The sequence below is a fragment of the Poecilia latipinna genome, unplaced genomic scaffold, assembly GCF_001443285.1.
Source record: "Poecilia latipinna isolate Pla-1442-1.1 unplaced genomic scaffold, P_latipinna-1.0 Scaffold408, whole genome shotgun sequence".
In the NCBI taxonomy this organism is placed as follows: Eukaryota; Metazoa; Chordata; class Actinopteri; order Cyprinodontiformes; family Poeciliidae; genus Poecilia; species Poecilia latipinna.
The window spans coordinates 494,401-514,130 of NW_015113024.1; the positions used below are offsets into that span (position 1 = coordinate 494,401).

General features: G+C 40.8%; 1 protein-coding gene and 1 long non-coding RNA gene across 2 annotated transcripts in view; one reads left to right on the top strand and one right to left on the bottom strand.

Annotated features, from left to right (window-relative positions):
• Positions 1-4,415, top strand: part of LOC106950576 (uncharacterized) — an 18,748-nt gene extending 14,333 nt beyond the window's left edge. Inside the window, exon 3 of the long non-coding RNA XR_001425640.1 lies at positions 4,330-4,415. This is a non-coding gene — a long non-coding RNA (uncharacterized LOC106950576). The remainder of the gene's footprint in view (positions 1-4,329) is intronic.
• Positions 4,416-10,598: 6,183 nt separating this feature from the next.
• dnajb11 (DnaJ heat shock protein family (Hsp40) member B11) lies at positions 10,599-19,625 on the bottom strand. The gene is made up of 10 exons (XM_015037521.1): positions 19,429-19,625; positions 18,872-19,028; positions 17,441-17,538; positions 15,626-15,758; positions 15,338-15,480; positions 13,513-13,595; positions 13,377-13,434; positions 13,185-13,296; positions 12,921-13,080; positions 10,599-11,753 (listed from the first exon to the last, which is right to left on the bottom strand). The coding sequence occupies exons 1-10, from the start codon at positions 19,500-19,502 to the stop codon at positions 11,689-11,691; spliced, it is 1,083 nt and encodes a 360-aa protein (XP_014893007.1). The 5' UTR covers positions 19,503-19,625; the 3' UTR covers positions 10,599-11,688.
• Between the last annotated feature and the right edge of the window lie 105 nt (positions 19,626-19,730).

Below are 19,730 nucleotides of genomic sequence, written 5' to 3' on the forward strand. Positions count from 1 at the left end.
GTTTATTGAACATTCAGAAACTACAGTGGGTCTAATGAGCCACAGCAAAGGTAAACAAAGGTAAAACAACCCGAACAGACGATCAACTCAAAACCACTCCTACCCCCTCTCTCTGTCTCTCTCTCTCGTTTAAGCACACCCGTTGCCGTGGCAACCGCCTGCGCACCACAAGCCGAGCAAAGATTACATTAAAAACACAACATTCAGTCTGTTACGATGTCAGGTTTCCAGGCTTGATATTTATTTCTTGATTGTTAATAAGCCTCTCATGAACACAGCGGTGGTTGAGTAGCTAATTTTAAAGTCCTGCTCTGCTCGTCAGTCGGTCTTTGAGTCGCCTTTTTTTTCATTTTGTTAATGGGACCGAAACGCACTGAATTGCGCAACACCTTGTTCAAACAATAATTACTGAGATTATTAATTTTAACACATCTAGTTGATTTTTTAAAAATAATTATTCTTTTTTAATGAAGATACAAACGTTTAGGATCTTAGTGAATATTTTTGATAAGCCAATCAGAAGAGGAAGTGCTGGTCTCAGCCTGGCGGCGTTCAGTTTGTCATCTGCCGAGATCGACTCAAAACCTTTCTGCGATCGACGTATTGGGCACCCCTGAACTAGGCCATCAAAATTATACAGGCTGTGAGACGCATTGTTCTTAATCTTATGATTATTTATATGCCTGGTAGATTTAGATCTAAAATTATTTCAATTTGACCAACAAGTATTTTTTTGATTCAACAAAATGAGGTGCATCTTAAAAGATCTTGAGAGAATGCAAAAGGAAAAATACATTTCTAAAAAAAAGTGTCTATGTGCTTTCATTTAAATTTTATTAAATAATTACATGAGGTTCTACATTTAAGTAAATTCTCAAGGACCAACTAAACACATTTCTGTTGATTCTGCTGAAATTCTGCATGTCAGCCCAAACCAGCCGATACCGACCAGACTGCAGGTCACACAAGCTGCATTTCTGTGGCAAATGTCCACAAAGCTTTGTCAATATTCCACTAATGTTAATTACACACAATTTCTCAATTGTGGTGTTTCCATTAAATAAGAAATGGACATGTGAATAAGTTTATTCACATGATGAGTCATTAAGGAACATGCCTACTACTTCCTGTCTTCTGGTTCTTTGTGGCAACATTCGGTTGTTGATCTTGTCAATTATGATGCAAAAACAATGTTTCCATTGCAATTTTGTGAAATAAACCTCCTCACTCACTTGGCAAAACCTTTTTATCAAAAAACAAGTTTTTTTTCAGAATTGCTGTGTTTCCATTAAGCAAATTTATTTTAGAAATGTCAAATTGTGCAATTATATGGTCAATGGAAATGCAGCCTATGTTATGGACACACTAAGTCAGGTTTCTAAGCTCAGTGTTTTTCTTGCTGAACAGACAGTAGCTGCATTTCCATTGACCATATAATTGAGCAATTTATTTATTTTTTATTTCGAACAGACAGAAAAGACAATCAAAAAAGAAAAAATCCCAAAATAAAATAGAATGAAACAAACTTAAGAAATAAAAGGTAAAACAAATTATTTTGCCCGAGTGTCATGCAAATTTTATATTTTCTGTTCGAAAAGGAGCAGGTATAAGATACAATATTTTATAATGTCCTGCCTCTTTCATACTTATCAATTTATAATCAATTAACTGTCAGAACATCAAAAAGAGACAACTTGTTTCTACTTTACATTATATTTAAATATGTACAATTATTTAAACACTATTTATATAATCAATAGCATTTATGGACTATAAAACAGTAATCTTATATGACATATTTTGAAATAAACTCCATTTTAATCAGTTTTTTAAGCTGGTTTATATTTGTACTTGTTTTGAACTCATCATTCAATCCATTCCAGACATTTACTCCACGCACCGATAAACAAAAACTCTTCCTTAAATTTGACATTTCAAAAATAAATTTGCTTAATGAAAACAAGCCAATTTTGAAAAAACTCTTGTTTTTGAATAAAGAAAAATGTTTGCTCTAGGATGAGGTGATTCTTTTGGCTGTATCAAAATTGGTTTATTTCACAAAACTACAATGGACACACATTTTTGCATCACACGAGTCACATGATGACGATCAACAGCGAGATTTTGCTACTGGCAAAAACCACAAAGAAGAAGACAGGAAGTAGTTTGAGGATCATGTTTCTAAGTGACCTATGTGTACAAATTTATTCAAACTGATTTTAATTCTGTTTCTTATTTAATGATTGTGAAACTGTGGGGTTTTTTTTTTACATTAGAGGAATACTGACAAACTTTTGTTTTGCTTGTTTGTAATAGAAATGACAGTGAAAGGTTTTCCCAAAGAGTGTTTTCTGTGTTTTGCTCGTTGGTGTGCTCATCTTTGTCCTTCCCCCTCCCTCCATTTCCCTCAAAGCTGAGTTCCAGAGTCCAGGCTGAGGAGTCGGAGACGGCAGCCTGGCCCAGCCTGCCCAGCGTCAGGCTAAGTGCCTCTGACAGCCCACCACACAGTTATTAACTGTGATCCCCCTCTACCGGGCCTGAAAAAGGGTCCACCAGAGGGCTCGGCTCCAAACACAAAGACCGCTTTCACCTTTGCATACCTTCCTGACCCCTCAGCACTCACTAATACATATTTACATGATTTCATATATGAATCACACACTTTTAGCTGCCCTGCTAACATTTCCTCTCCCTGCTGGGAAGAATTTGATGCTTTCATAAGAACATCTGTGAAGGTGTTGCCGTCACGAAGTGTGTGCACACACCACTGCTGCTCATACCTTCAGTCTCCGTGTCCCCTTATGGAATGTCGTCCCCATTGCTCGTGGCTTTTATCCATATAGGTGGTCTGCTGTGCTGTTTGTCCCGCGCTCGGCCTCCTGCGTCCCCAGCCACCCCTTCTCCTCCTCACAGGATGTGGGCGACCGGGGAGCCATCAAACAACAACACAACATGGGTCATTAGAAGGCAAAATTGGGAGAGAAATAAATAAATGCTGGAGCAGAAAGGGGGAGGACGGATGAGGGAGAGAGAGTGAGATCCATAATGACAACTGACTAAGTTTAGCCACAGAAAGGCTCTGAGATAAACAGCAGCTCGTCCAGGCTAACCGGAGGACTGCGAGTCGCTGCGACGAAAACCCCCAAAACCTGTTTTTTTTTTTTTTTTTTTGCCCCCATTGGCCATAATGACAGTACCACCATTCAGTTGTTGAATATTTGAGGCCGTTCCCTTTGAGGTGACTGGCTTTAATATAGAAAGAGGACAGACACAGCGGAGCGGCGGACGTCCCCAGCAATGTTCAAAGCTGCGGCGGGACAATGATACGGCTGACATGCATTATTCCCTACAAAAGCTGCCCTTTGTTTGCTTTATGCCCAGATCCCACAAATTGTAAGCTTCGTCCATCAGCGTGTTTTATTTCAGTCACAATCTGTCCTCGTTTTTTTTTCCTGTCCTTTACTGACCTTGGCATTTATTGATGTGACAAACACACTGAAAACCCCGTTTCGGTTCCTCTTTGCGGAAGCCTAGCTGTGACCTGTTAGAACAGCTGGAAGGATAAAAACTCCAGTAAGGTCAGACCAGTCTGGGAACAGCTCTCTGCCTCTCAGGCCTCATTCTAAGGGCTCAGATTATCCTCAACTATCACTGTAGTGAACTGCTTCAGGCTTTGGCCACTGGAGGACAAACTGGCCACTTTTCCTAAAGTTCTTCTCCTACTGTTCTCCAACTTCGTTTTTTTTTCTTTTGCTGTTATTTCAAACGTTAACTTTTGTTTTTTCCTGGTGTTGTGTTTGGCTGTGGTTCCCTCCAGGAGGAGGACATCAGTGGAGCTAATGCTGCCATCAACTAACCCTTCTCCCTCTCCTGCTGTTATTTTTATTTATTTAGTAGGAACAATGCATATCAACTGACATTTCTGGATTAGCTAAATAGCCAATGGTTATTTTTCAGCTGTTGTCCCTGAACATTGTCTTTTGTGTCTAGTTATTGTTTGTTACTCTAGTTTAGTTTAGTTATTCTTTAATGTTGTATTAATTTCCTAGTCCCCAATATACTCTCCCTCGCCCTCCCGTGTCACTTTTTCTCTCTCTCCCTTCACACCTGCAACCCGTTAGCTCATCAGTCAGGTCATCTGTCCTACATTCACTCTCCCACCTTATACACACTTCCTCTGCTGTCACTCCTGGTTGGATCCTCCTTTAAATCCCATCACTTCCCACTTTCATCCTGCTGGCTTTTTATTCCCAGTTCCTGTTTGTTTGTTTTTGTTGCTCTCTGGCTCCCTGCCTTCCCTGTGATTTTTTGTATTTTTTGATCCTTCAGTTTGAATTAAAACTGCAAAAAGAACTCCACATCTTCGCCTGCTGCTTTGGGTCCTTCAACCAATCTACACATCTTTCTCAAAACAGGTTAAAAACTATAGAAAACATGATGTTTTTTTCCCCCCCATGTGAAATAATCTACCAGTGGAACTAGTACATTTTACTAATGTTCAAGAATTATTGACATAAAATGAACTCATATATCTTGCTGGTAAGTTACAAGAAAGCTTTGCCCTATTTTAGCATATTAAGATATTTATACTATAGCCAGATGAAAATACTTGATAGAATGTAGCATTTTTTCCAGTGTACACCAGCTGCACCATCACTTCGGTTTGTGTGCGGTATAGTGCTCCTTTGCTTGACTTTCTTCAAAATGTTTATTTCCCTGCCCATCACCACAGCCTTCTTGCAAGTGGAAAATGCAGGAAAAAATTTAAAAAGAGAAATCCAAGAACTGTCAATCCAGGAACTTTGCCTTTTGGCTCAGCTCCTTCTTTGCCAGAACAGATTGAAGCATCACCCTCATTGCTGCCACTGATGAAGAGGAAACTGTCTACAGTGGCTGAAACTTGTGAATAATTGTCACTACAGAATGTTGAACGTCAGGCTGCTGTAGCCTTTCCCAAATATATTACATTATATTTCATTCAGTGTGACTTTTCCATAGTAAATGGGAATGCAACTGTTTTTGTGGAAAGTGATAATTCTCTTAATCTGCCAAATGTTCCAAGGATCAGTTTTCAAACAATCAATTTTAAATTGCAATCTGAATGACTGATTCTCTGTTAAAGCTGAAAAATGTAACTTTTATAAAAGAAGAAAAAAAAGTTTTACATATTTGTTAAAATGACCACCATGTCATGACAGTATTTAGACAATCTGTGGAAAAGATTGAGTTACGTTGGCTTCTCCCAGTGCTCCCAGTACAAACTGCAGAAATACACCACTCAGTCAGAAACAACCAATCAGAGACGGGAAGAGGGTCTTAGCGCTGTCAATCACTCTCGTGCTCACCCGCTCCCCGGTGCTCTCTGTTACGCTACAGCTCGTTCACCACAACATAGCCTGCCACCAATGCTAACGCTAGTTAGCATAGCCACTGATGATAGTGTAAAATCAGTTTTCCTGAAACGGTGAGTTGTTTCTCTGCCGTTAGCATATTTAGCACCATTGATTGATAGCACTAAGCCCCGCCTCCTGGCTCTGGTTGTTTTTGGTCAGTGCATTTCTTCAGACAATAGCATCATACACAGGAGGAGCAGCTATTCACAGATGATCTGTCTCATATCATGGTGACAGTTTTAACAAATAAGGGGGAAAAAAAACATATTTCTGTAAAATATGTTTTTTAATGCAGCTTTAAAGTCTAAAAGTGCAAAAGAAAGATGACTCAATATTTTACGGCTCCGTGTCCCCATGGGAACCATTTGCCTGTTTTCTGTATTACTTCCATATCCTTTCATCAATGCCTAAGAAGTTTCTCATTACGTTTTTAAACGCTGTCAGAGCGCCGTCATATTCGGGAAACGACTAACAGTTTTCTGCTTTGAGTAATGCCCCTTCAGAGAGGTCAGGCACCATTAACCGAGCACACCGCCAGAGTCAGAGCAGGTCAAAACACCCCATGGCGCCAGCGCACACACACACACACGCACACACACACACACACACACACACGCACACAGAGCTGATTGCTCAATTAGTGCTCCTTTAGCTGGTGCCTCTCTTAACCCCACAGCTACGCTTACAGGTCATTACATTCAGGGTCAAGTGTGATCCTTGTGCTTAACTGCGTCAACAACTGGCAAGTGCAGCCGCGTGCATATTTTACAAACAGACCTCTGTGAGGAATAAGAAGTGATTTACGGACGGATGCGATCAGAGAGGCAATGCTGCCCCCTTGTGCTCTACACTTTGCAATTACGCATGGTTGAAAGATATTTGTGGGTGGTTGGTAAATCCCTGACCTAACTTACTCAGGCCTACTCTCCGAGAAGCACATCTGAGAGTGGGTCACACACATTTACCTCATGTAACAGATTCCTTACAGCGCCGTGCAAAGACGTTCACTCGAGTATTGGCTGTTTGTATAGTTTTTGCATGTTAAAACTAGAAACTCACTGTTGGGATTCAAGGTGAAAGACTAAACAAAACACAGGCATGACGGTGCATGAGGGTCAATGTAAATAGAAAAAATATGGAGGAGTGAATTTCCACCCAAAAAAATCTCAGAAATTGAAAAATAAAATGAAAGTNTGAANGTTGAAAATTTGCTAGAAAAATGTCTATTTTTTGATTTATTTATAATCCATTTATATTTACTTGAAATTTTCAAACTCTCTCTTCCTACATATTTTTTCTTCATTCTTTTCACAGTGACCACACTTTCTGGTATTATGCGTTTTGTATTGTAAAAAGGGTATAATTAAGTCTTGATCTTGTAATTAATTATTAATATTTCCTCCTTTCCATTTCTTCTTCCAGTTCTCCTTTCTACAGAGCTTGTTTGGTGGCATGGGAGAAAAAAAAATACCGTGGCCGCGACTTAATAACTCGTGAGAACGACTTGTTTAATTTGTGGGAAAGACTTAATTATACCAAGCCATGGGCATGGCTTGTTTTTTTTTCCAACCATGTCACCAGACGTGGGCGAATATTTCATGTAATTGTTTCGTACTTGTCTCCTCCGTCTGAATTTTATAAAACCATCTTCCTTTGCTTCTTTCATCACACCTTGTTTTGGCCATTCTTTCATCAGTTTTTTTGATAATACTCTTTCTTTTGGGTTTGCTTGGTTTTACCATGAAGCTAACAGGATTTTGAATTGCCGTCTTTGACATCTTCTCTGACATATTGTTTCCTTTAACTCCAACATGTGCAGCTGGGCAAATATTAGTGTTAGACAAATGTTTTGTATTCTAAATAATGTATGCAATATTTCAAGTAAAATGTCTGGCCTACTATCAGAGTAATTATGTTTTAAAGTTAATTATAGCGTTTGAATCTGTGATTTCATATCTTCTGTGTTGTTGAACCGCCAACATCTTGCCTGCTCACACCAACAATCCATCTGTGATTCCTTGCTCTATTTTTAAGTTTAATTCCAGTTCTGCTATGCAATACCCTCTTCTTTCCGAGTCAAAGGGTTTTTGATAAAATGACAAGTCTGGTTTGCATCCTGCACATCACCCCACGACAGTAAAATCAACCAGATAAAAGTGACATTGGGTTGCTTCAGCGTCCGTCGTAGCAGAGGGGGACGCTTTCTGAAACGTGCAAAGGCTCAGTTGGAAAAAGACAGCCTGTGATTGTAATGTGTCAAAAACATGCAAACAGGTCTGAATGCTTTTGCACAGCATTTTAAGTCTTATGGCCAACTTACAGGGTGTGAAATGTGTTGGAGGAAGCAAAGGGGATTTCTTTTTTTCTTCTAGGGAAGCGTCTTTAATAAAGGATCAGTCTGAGGCGCACTGTGAGCAGCCTGGGGTTGGACGTCTTATGAATGCCTAACTGAGCAGAGGCATCCAGCTGTAGTGGGCTGACGCTAAGTGGTTTTATTAGCTGGAGAGTTGAGCTGCGAGGTAGAACAGCTGTTTACAAAGCTCCTCTGTTCCTCTGCGGAGCTTCTTCTCCCTGAAAAAGACGGTGCAGTGGGGCTGAGGAGGAAACTCCCTTTACCACAGCCCTGCTATCTCTGTGGGAGTTCATTATACACACAGACTGGCCACACACACGGATGCACACACAAACTCATTCATGAGCTGTGTGAGATTATTGCACATTCACAAACACTGGTGGGCAGATGTGCATTTTACCGCACCGTAAACTAACCACAGTGATTATTTCTGTGGACATCCCCCTTCCCCACCCATCCACACAGGCTCCCCCGGCAGCCTTCCACCCACAACGCATCCACCCACGAGGTCTGGGTGTGGATGTTAAAGGTTGAGGCAAGGAGCACCCACATGGCAGACATTACTATAAGGAAAGCCACAGAGGAGTCAAAGGGTCAGATGATGGCAGGGGTAACACCGCTGTCACTTAGACCTCACACACAAGAGCTCCATCACTACACATTTTACTGCTTAGTGGACAAATTAATTCTCTGGTTCAGGGCATTTTTTGTGATCTTGTTGCAGTTGGAATCCTTTTCCAAATGCAACAAGGTGTTTCACTAGGCTCAGGTTTAAATTCCATGATTTTATTTATTTATACTTGTTGTAATGAGTAAACAATTTATGGTCATGTTCGAAGCTATGCTGATGATACACAGTTCTATGTTGCATTGGTCCACTTTTTGACCAAATTTCAAATACTTGGGTATGGATAGTTTAGATTTTTCTTCAGCTCAATCTGGACTAAACTAAAAAAAAAAAAAATCAAAATTGGTATAGAAGTACGAGAGAAAGACTTTAAACATTAAAATTAATTAAAATATTAAGGTGTTTTATTTGGAACTAATCTCAGTTTAATGTCAGATTAAAAATCCTAGCCAAATAGTCCAGAACAACTTAAAAATAAATTAAACTCCAAGGTCTATGTCAAGACACACTAGTGCTCACCATCCACTATCACTGTCTGTGGCTGCTGTCCAATAGCTTGCCACCATCAGCATGTGAATGTGTATGTGAATGACTGATGGTAGTGTGAAGTGCTTTGAAGTCCTCTGGACTTGATAAAGTGCTATACAAGTACAGGCCATTTACCATCAATCAGTATTTGAGCCAAAGTGGAATTCATGGTGGACGACTTTGTTGAAAGCAAAGCATAAAAATCCAAGACCGGAATTTACCACAATGCATGTCGAAAAGCCACAAAGCTTCTGGGAGAATGTACTATAAGACAGATGAGTCAGAACTGGAGCCTCTTTGGCAAGGCTCTTTGTTCACAGATGCAAAATGAAGCAGACCGAAAACAGAACACCATCTGTACGTATAGAGGAGGCGTGATTCTGTTCTGGAGTTGCTTTACTGCATCTGGTAGAGCGACTTGAACAGTGAGCAGAAACCGAACCCGGTACGATGATTTCTCAAGACTATCAAGGCATTCTGGAGAGAAATGTGCTAGTGTCAGAATGCTTGGTCTTAGTCACAGGTCATTGGTCTTCCAACGAGGTAAAGACCTGAAACAAACAAAAAAGTCCTATAATAATGAAGAGCTTAACTGGCCTTTTATGAGCCCTGATCTAAATCCTGTTGAACATCTGGAGAAGGTAGCCTTCAAACCTGAGACCACTGGAGCAGCTTGTCCATGAGGAGTGGACCAGAACACCTGTGGAAATTTGATTGCCTCAATATCAAATATCAAGTTACAGGTACAATAATTTTTGTCAAGTCCTTTTTCATTAGTTTGGTTTTTATAATGGATGTGTTGGACTTCAATTCAAAAGCAATGTCTGATTTTCATTGATTCATTTTCAGTCTCTTTTTTTCTTTTGGTTTATCATTACTTTTGTCAGTTTCAATTTATTTCAGTGACCATGGGCTCTTCGTAGATTAATTTTGTCAACGAATTCGGCCCACTTTTAAGTAAGTGGGACGAATTTATACAGCGCTTTCTCTGTCATACTGACCACACAAAGTACTTTACAATAGTCACAAACACATTCAAGCACAGACTGGTGGGCAACTTGGGGTTAAGTGTCAAATCACTATGTGACATGAAGAAGCTGTAATTGAACCCACAACCGTCCAACTGCAAGAAGACTACTCTTACAGAGATGATGGGGTGTATTTTTTTAAGGACAATGTGCAGCTGCTCCTCCAGAGCTCTCACAGCATCGCACAGTCCATAAAAAGTTGTGTGTCTTTCAAACGTATTGAATCCGTAACTCTTCTCTAAAATCACCAACTATAATTTCATAGATAGCCGGTCCCAAGAATAAGGGGCTTGTCTCCCCGACGCCTGAATAAGACGCTGACATCTCCTCTGATTGGCTGACAAAGCGCCATGGCTGAATTATGAATATTTCATGCAAGTGTCACCCGTCGCTTCCATGTTTTTGAGTGACCTATCACGTGAGCAGGCTTATTCACATCATTTTATTTTAATAAATAAAGTTGATATCTGATTTCTTATTTAATGGAAACACTGTAATTACGAAATTGCATTTTATCGACATTAGCAGAAAAAGATTTTGTGCACATTTGCAGTGAAAATGCAGCTACTAAACTTTTGATGTCAGTTCGAGATTTGTCAGCTCCCTGCAAATCGACCCATCTCAGATCTGCGTGTGAACCAAATGACTTTCAGATCCGATCAGTCCTCCTGATGTGCTCATGGGTTTATTGTCAGTACAGATGTAGACACTCTAGCAGAGCAAAAACCTCAAGTTCTGCTTTAGAAACAGCAGCTTTCAAAGTCCAACAAGACCTGAGGGCTAAACTGCAGATAATGTGTTTGTACAGAGTGACGTTACTGTGCCATTTTATTGACACTGGTACCATCTAGTGGTATATTTGTGGTATGACATTTAATCAAATTTGTATAAATCTTTATTTATATTTTCAGTAAAGAACATTATCTCCTTGCACATGTAAAAACAGCCAAATAGTTTATATTAAAACCTTATTACCCTCGAAATTTGGACAGGGAGGCAGCTTTCAGTCACATTAAAAAGAGAAGATCCCATTGAAAATAATGATTGGAGGCCAGAGTCCCTTTGAGTCATCAGTGAGGGAGAAGAACGGGAGAAAATCTGAAAATGTCTGAGATGGCAAAGAAAGAGCAGTAAACCATCAGGTCTGAAGAGGAAAAGTAAATTGTGCTCACTGTATATTTGAGGAGATCAACTCTTGCCACAGTGAACTTCAGAGGGTGACACTTCTCCCATCAGGAGGAAAAAGCAAAACAACATAAATTAGGAGAACTAATGAAAAACAAACAGGTTTTGTTCCTCACTAGTGAACTGAGATTAAGAGCAGAGCAAATTCACTCAACGTGTGGCGCTGTTGAGTTTGCATCAACTAGATAAGGTCCAAGTAGAGCCATTTCAGGTGTGTGACCTCAGCTCAGCATCTCCCCCTGCAGGAGGAGTCATGGTACTTCAAAAAAAGGTCTTCTACAGGTTTTATGTTTCAGAACTTTAGAAATTATTGTTACATTGGACTTTGTAGAGGCAAAAAAAAAAGTTCACAGACATTGCATCTGATTGAATATTTAAATAAAACACTGTTGCTGCTCCTCACAAGTTGATTTAAAAAATAAAAAACCTAACAAGATTCAACCGTCCTGAGAACATTCTGGAAATAATAAATACATCATGACCAGAACCCTGGAGCACACTGCTGTTGACTTGAACAAGTGTATTCTTGTGGCTTGTAGTAAAGAATCAGTCCAGGCTGTCTCTCCCAGTGGTTCAGTATCCCTGTAGTCCGTTGTAAACCTTCTGTACAGATCCCTGCTTCAAGATACTCCGGATACCTGGAACAACGCATACATTGAGGAACTATTAGTAACGGAAGAGTCAAGTGGTTTCGCCCCATGGCAGATGTAGTACAAGAATTGCAGTAAAAATATGTAATCATTTAACAAATAACTTAAAACAAAAAGTTCAACAGGCTCTTCTCTGCCTTTTATTACAATGTCATCTGCAAATATGATGATCCATGGTGACTCCAGCAGACAAGCAGTTTAAAGCTGATTGATCTATTCTCACCTTGACCTGAAACTGTTATCTAGAATCATAAAACAAATATCACAGACCAATAAAACTCATTTTAATGTATAAATGTGGACTTTCTTAAAAATATGTCTATATTTCGACATTAATGGACAAGTGGTACCAGTCCCCATTTTTGAACCTAATTTGCTGCCATGATGGACTGAAGATTGTTGGTCCTTGTTTGGCTAGGCTACTCTAGGGTAGGCCAACAGCCTTTTCTGGCTCTCGTCTTGTACGAGTCTGACAAAAAGCCACGCACTGAGTAGTTTAACATAGCTTCCATGCCCTCCATTGTTATGCTGTGTTTGTAAAGATCAGTTTGTGTTATTTTTCAGATTCTGGGTGCGTCTGGTTATATGACAACCCCACCTAGTTGAGCCGTTAGTCATTTGTAATGGAAACCACTGACTGCCAATGCAGGCCATCAGTCTGTGATCTTACTAAGATGTAATGGAAGCCCAGGTTGCTTTGATAGTGGCCATTTGCGTGGCTGGGTCTGGTGTCTCATCTTTCTCTTGATAAAACTCCATAAATTCTCTATGGGGTTCAGCTGACCAATCAACAGTGATGACATGGTTATTAAAGCCAGTATTGGTGGTTTTGGCAGCTGAAGTCGACTCCAATCGTTGCGTTAGAATCGAGGCTGTTGCCGTTGCTGTCGCTTGTGCACTTCTTTTCTACCACTAAACTTTCCATTAAAATCTTTACATTCAGGACTCTTAACAGCCAGCTGGTTTAGCCGTGACCTTGTGCATCAACTCAGTCTATAAAGTCTTATGATTATCCACAACATAACATTTCTGAAGTCCTTTTTTGTTACTCTTGGGGAACACTCCAATTTTTCGAGAAACTGAATTACCACAAATAAACACTTAAAATGTGTCACTCAACAGGCACAACAACAAGCTTCAGCTCCGTCTTCTCACCGTCTTTCTGCTGATCATCAAGTTGTGTCTGGGGAAACTCCACGTCGAAGGTGATGATGAGGGAACCTCGGATATTGATGTTGTCAAAGTTTGGCAGACCCTCTCCTTTCTTCCACATTCGAGCTCCGGGTTTAGTGATCTTGTCTCTCACTATGTGGACCTGTTAAGAGACGCATTCAGTTCAACTCCTACTTTCAATTGCCAGAATACCTTCTTTCTCCATCCATCAACTTCAAACAGTGCAAGTTCTAAAAAAAGAAGGACCTTGTGCCCGTCCAAATGAACAATGTCCATCTCGAAACCAACCAGAGCCTCAACCAGAGAGATGGTGACGTTGGTGTAAAGGTCGTCTCCTCTGCGTTCAAACACCGGATGTCTGAAAGAGAAAACCCAAGTCAGAAATCTGCTCCCCACACGCTCGTCTCATATTCATCAGTAATGAAAGCTGCTTCATACTTCAGCACTTTGATGCGGAATCGCAGATCTCCAGGCTCGCCGTCAATGTGAGGTTCACCTGAAGTCACAGATAAAACATGAGGAACGGATGATAAGACCTGAACTAATTACTCTGGTTAGGCTTTGTGAAGATCACCTTCTCCAATGAAGGGATATTCCATCTCGTCTCTCACCCCCTGTTCAATCTCCACCTCCAGGGTCCTCTCCTCGTTCACCAGCCTGAGTTGAGAAAACGTCACGTTTAGAGAGGAGCTTATGCAGACTCACTTAACTGTCAATACAAGAACTAACAGACACAGTTCCAGTTTACGATAAAGCGGCTGGCAGCACTCGGTCGTTCATTCAGGCAGGACACACGCGCCGTAACTAGCAGTGCTCCAACTACAGTTTTCAGTCCGATCACCAATGTTTTAAAAGCCTGCCCTGCCTATTCCGATTTTGGTCAACACAATAACATAAAAAAGTGGCTAACGATAGATGCTAAGTTAGCAACACTGGGGTGACCATCGTTAACTGCAGGTGGGGACGTGATCTGGTGGGCGGGTTGGTCAGTCACACCAGAGCAAATGGACACAGTGGTTGATTTCCAGACCTTTGCGGAGGTAGATAAAGTCGGCTTCTCATGGCCAATCGCTGAGCTCCCAAAATTATGGAAATCTGGCCCGATTTAATTGTTGCACTTTCTACATTTAACTTCATGTAGAAATAAATATTTTTGAAAATAAAAACAGACCACAGGGCAGACACCTGGGTTATATTTATGTTAAACGCTTTCAAGTCATGTCAAGATTTATAAGTGAAATTTCATTCTCATTTTGTATAAAAACCTTGATAAAATAGGGCATTATTACCCCTAAAGCAAAGAACTCTGGGTAATATCAGCCTGCTTGTGTCTTTTCGCAGGAAAACTAAAAGTGTTCACACCCTCATTTTAAAATAACTGAACTGAGGAATTCCAGTTGCTGGTCACACCTAGGCTTCTTCTACAAACAACAGAAATACAATAGGTCAATTTCAGCATGATACTGTGACAGGATGCTGTCTCGGTAACGGATACGCAGGTAGCATCCTTTACCAGGAGTATAAAGCTAACAGGCTTTATACCTGTTGGTATAGCACATGTTAACATCGAACTTTACAACACTTTGAAGTGGCAAATCACACATCTGTCTCAGTTTGGTAGTTGACAAATCCAAAAGAACGGAACCTGCCTGTTAACACTGTGCCAAATGTAGAGTTTGGTGGAGGCAGTGTCATGCTGTGGGGTAGATTTTACCAGGCTGTCTTCAGCCCCTTACCTCCAACACAGGAGACCCTTTTTAGGCCTATGAAGACCTTTTGAACAACCTCATGGTCCCAGCTATCTGAACAGTTTGGTGATGACAACATGACTCAATACCATCACACAAAGCAAGATCCATAAAGACATAGACAAACAAGACTAGTGTAGCAGAACTCAACTGGTCTGCATAGATTCCTGACCTCTACCCATTAGAATACTGTTCTCGACTTGGGAAAATACAAAGAACACCAGGGTTTAAAGATTGAGCCATGTTTGGAAATTACCAGAAGACCCCAAACATGCTGCCTCGGCTGCTCATACCCAACAGCTTCCTGACCCCATGTCTTCAGGATTGAAAGGATCCAGCAGGGTGATGAATTTGATCAGATCTGGTGTCTTTTTTCTGATGTATACAAGTATTTTAACGTTCTTCAGGGCACCACCATGACAGGGCCCTTAGCTCTGTTTGAAAGTACAATGATGATCCACATGTTTTGGCAGTGATGTATATGCTGCGTTTTGTAAACGTAATCAACTCCAAGCACTAACTTGATAACAGTGGATCACAAATAGTCAGGATTTGGTCCAGAACTTCATATCCAGGTCAACAACAAAAATAAGCTGCATCATAATTTCAGCCTGAATGACTCCACCCTCTCTTTCATGACGAGGGACTCACTTGACATTCGGACACTCGTCGCACACCGTCTCCTGAGTCATCTGGAAGCGGCCCGGTCCGAGCTGCGTCGTCCTCATTTCCTGTCTGCAGTTGCACTTCCTTTTGCCAGGAGCTTCTTTAGCTACAGGCTTGTTCCGCACAACCTGGCAACAAAACGGTTTCAGAAAGAATCAAAAATAAAACAAAAATACAGCAGAAAACTCCTATTTTGTTCTACAGATGGTATTAAAGGTAGTTCTGGAAAATAAGCACACGCTGGTAATTCAGAAAAGAAGCGGTTCTCCATACCTCCACAAAGTTCCCAGAGTACACCTCTTCCAGCGTGACCTCAAGGTCGAGAACTATGTCATTTCCTCTGGGGATGTTCCTGTCCTGCTGCTGCCGATTTCCTCCAAACATGAAGCCGAAATCGCCAAAGAAGCTTTCAGGGCAAAGAGGGTGAGGAAAATCAGTCAGTGGACATTTCTTTTCAAAAACACCAGGAGCCTCATGCACAGTGCACAGTTTTCACACTAACTTGGCGAAGTAAAATTTAGAAACTAGTGGCGCACAAAAAAAATTCTGATGTATAAAGCCGTACATACACCTTTCCTTTATACATTTCAATTTGCAGGAAATAAAGCACAGCTGTTGGTCTGCCTGTCGCCATCCATAAATATATCTTAATGTAAATTTGTATAAATACCCATAAGTCTGCCACCACGTGAAGCAATAACCATGGTGACGTCCTTGTTTGTAGCAGCATAAGTATTTATAATAATAATTATATATTTTATGTAAAAGGTGCTTTCATGGCACAAAAGGTAACCTCACAAAAAACAAATGAAAATAATACATTTTAAAGAAAAATAAATATCCACATAAAAAAAAAAAGAAAATAGAGATCCAAGTGTAAATTCCTGTGTGAACAGCAGAGCGTTCAGCCAGGATTTAAAGACAGACAGCGTGTCAGAGAGTCATTGGAGAGAGAATGTGTACCGGTACCGGTGCTGCACGGCTCCTTCTTTAAGTTTTGCTCGGAGCTCCAGGATGATCAGTCTGGATTAATCTAAACACTAATAAACCATCATCAACATTTCCCAGCAGATCAATATGATCTCTGAAGACACGCTCCCTCTGAATCCTTCCATTGGTTGATGTTCCCCATCAGAGCCAAAGCTCCTCAGAAAGCGGCTCACCTTTATGCAGCTACTGATAAACATGTGATTACATACACACCTTGATCACCTTAAAAATAATCAAACCTGTCTGGAGTTAATCTGCGGATCCAACCCCGTTTTCTTTTTCAGTCAGAATGAAATTACCCCATAGATGCATTTCATGCGCTTCGGCTCACGGACCAACGCGTTACATCTTTATGAGACAAAAACTGAAGAAAAGTACTATTTACGTTCGAGTGAGGTTTTCACATCCTTTTATTTTGTGTGTGTCAAGTCATTGTCCGAGGATAAACGTGGTTCAGTTTCGTCGTTTACGTTTAAACAATGACATATTAAGATCATGAAAAAACATCGGGTTTGATGCTTCTTGATTCAAATTCACTGAATGGAGTCAGACTTCAGTGTCTTTATGTGACTTCTGAGGCTTTCTAGTTTGTTATTGAAAAGTTTGCGTGGCTGCCGCACATTTTCGCCGCAGGTCAAACGTTTGCATACATTTACGCAAACTTTCACGCCCCGTTCGTTTTGTTACATGCCGACTTGTGCGTAAAATATGCCGCTGCACATTTTTTGTGTATACGCATGTTTTATACATGAGGCCCCAGAGCTGAATATGTGATTCAGCCGTTTGAACAGATCTGGACTGAGAACCTCCAGACCATCTGAGCCAGATAACATTTAGTCAGGTTTAGACGTCCAACTGCTTGAAATACAAAGCTAGTACTTCCTGCTCAAAGACCACAACAGAGAAGTTTAATAAAATATCTTATCATTAATGGTCTGATTTATGATGGGACTCGATTAAAACTTTAAACTTGTCAGTCTCTTTGCTTGAGGCAGATCTACAGCCTTTTACCCCTAATCTGACCAGATCCTTGGATATTTTTTTTATGTTTATAATATAAGACAATCCAATGATTTCTAAAAGGACCACAGCACTAACCTGGAGAAGATATCATTATGAGAACTGTGATGACCTTCTTTGAGTCCATCTTCTCCGTACATGTCATACTGTTTCCTTTTCTCCTCATCAGACAGAACCTGGATACAAAACAGCCAATCAACTTCATAGTAAACACATGCACAGTATCATGCAGAGGTATTCTGAACTTTTTCCACATTTTAAGGCTAACATAAAATAGTTAGATAATTTGTAAGTAAATATATTGTTGAAGTCGGATGCATGATCTGATATTAATATCTGTACAGTATGGGTGCATCAATTTATAGGCCAGCCAATTTCTTGGTGCCCATTTCCTTAATTTTGGAAGATCGGTCATTGACCGATTTTTACATGTGAAGCTGATCTTATCCACCGATGTCATCAACCTCGGAAAAAGGCTAAAAATCAACGACTGTGCTTTTCTTTTCTCCCATGAGAGAGGTTTGACTGACAAATCGGCCAACCAGGTCATGTCTGCACATTTACAGTTAACAATAGTCACCCCATTGTTGCCAATTGAGCAACTTTCTTGATATATTGAGCAACATTTCAGACAAAAAAAAAATGGTATCGGCCAAAATTGGAATCAGTAAGTTAGGCTTTTTCAAAGATAGGTAATCAGCGATCATCCACAATACTGCAATTGGTGCATCCATATTGTCCTGATATTGAAAATATGTGCACGATCCATAAGGACAGATATATTCAGTCTAATTCTATGTCTTGCTGTGAGCGGCGTCATGCTTTAGTATTTATTTTGCATTATATTTGGAATCCCGAATTGCACTTTGTGAACCATTTGAAAGAAGGTTGGTTGCAGTTTGTGCAACATGCAGGCTGCATCAACTACATAAAGTATTGTGCCGAGTACAAAGTAAAAAAAAAAATCGTGTCGTATTTTAAATAGTAAAAGGTTAAGCCACATATACTGTGTCAAGCTTTATCTCTATCAAAACGCGCTTACAGTAAAATCCAAATATATTAATGAAATCTGATTTCCAAGCTCACAAATCTTAACAACACTTGTGATTTGTAAGAATACTTAAGATATGCAAATCAAAAGTCAGTAACAAGGGAATGTGAACGTTTGAGACGGAAACACCTGCAGCAGTTTTTAAAATCCACTCCCAGTCATCCACGTCTGACTTTTCCTGTCGCCAGCTGTGATACGCTACAACCAATCAGCTGCAGCCACACGGTGTAGTCGGCCAATCACAGAGCTTTGGTCGTTTTTAATAGTAACCAAATAGCAAGCGCACAAAAGACTTTTATAACAAAGCCGTTTGGCACTTCTGGTACAATTTTGTTCTACATTGCATTTCATTGAAGTTTAGAAACACTCTTGCTGTTGAGTAACTATGCTGTAAGGAGGAAGTGTGTGTTGGGCCTCATTCATCTATTACTGGTACAAAACAATAGTTGTATGCTCACCTCATAAGCTGCTCCCAGATCTGCGAATTTGTCCTGTGCTTTGGGGTCGTCGGGGTTCCTGTCGGGGTGTAACTGTAGAGCCAACTTTCTGTAGGCCTTCTTTATATCCCTGATGGTTGCCGTCTTGCTCACCCCCAGGATCTTATAGAAATCTCGACTACATCAAAGAGGGAGAGAGGGGAATGACGACATGTTCATTATTCCATGGACAGAAACACACCGAGCTCTGGTAGCTTCCTAGTCAGTGAAGCAGTGGTCTACTAGAGGAGACAGCAGCCGGTGTTAGGTTCAGGCTCCCTCCGTGTGTCTGCTAGCTCCATGCTAACTAAGCTAACTAAACCAAAACATGACCGCTAACACCAACCAGCACGTTGGGGTTCAACAGCATAAAAGGGCTTGTCGAAACAACAAAACGCCTCTTGGAGGTTCTGTTCAGAATATCAGCCTGCTCTCCTCCACACCCGACCCGGGTAGACCAATCACAGCTAAACATGTGTACCTGCTTGCAGTGCCGTTTCACCGCTGGGTCGCTGCTTCTGCGAGCGACACCCGCTTACCTGGCAAGCACTGCCGTGGTGATATAAAGCAGCAGGCAGCACGCATTCCAGATGTTAATCCCTTTCTTAGCCATAGATCCCCGGAGTCACGAAGGAGAAGATACAGAAGGTACCAGCCGGCTTTTGAAGCTCAGATCCCGCAGCCACTCACAAGCCTTCTTCCTCCTGTCAGAGAGAGCCCTCCCACCGCGGCGTGTCCACTATCTCCGCCCACACTTAAAGAAGCTCCAGCCGCATGGACCCATGAGTCGAGGTTACTCTTTCTGTTGAGAGCCACAAGTGACACAATGCAATATAAATCA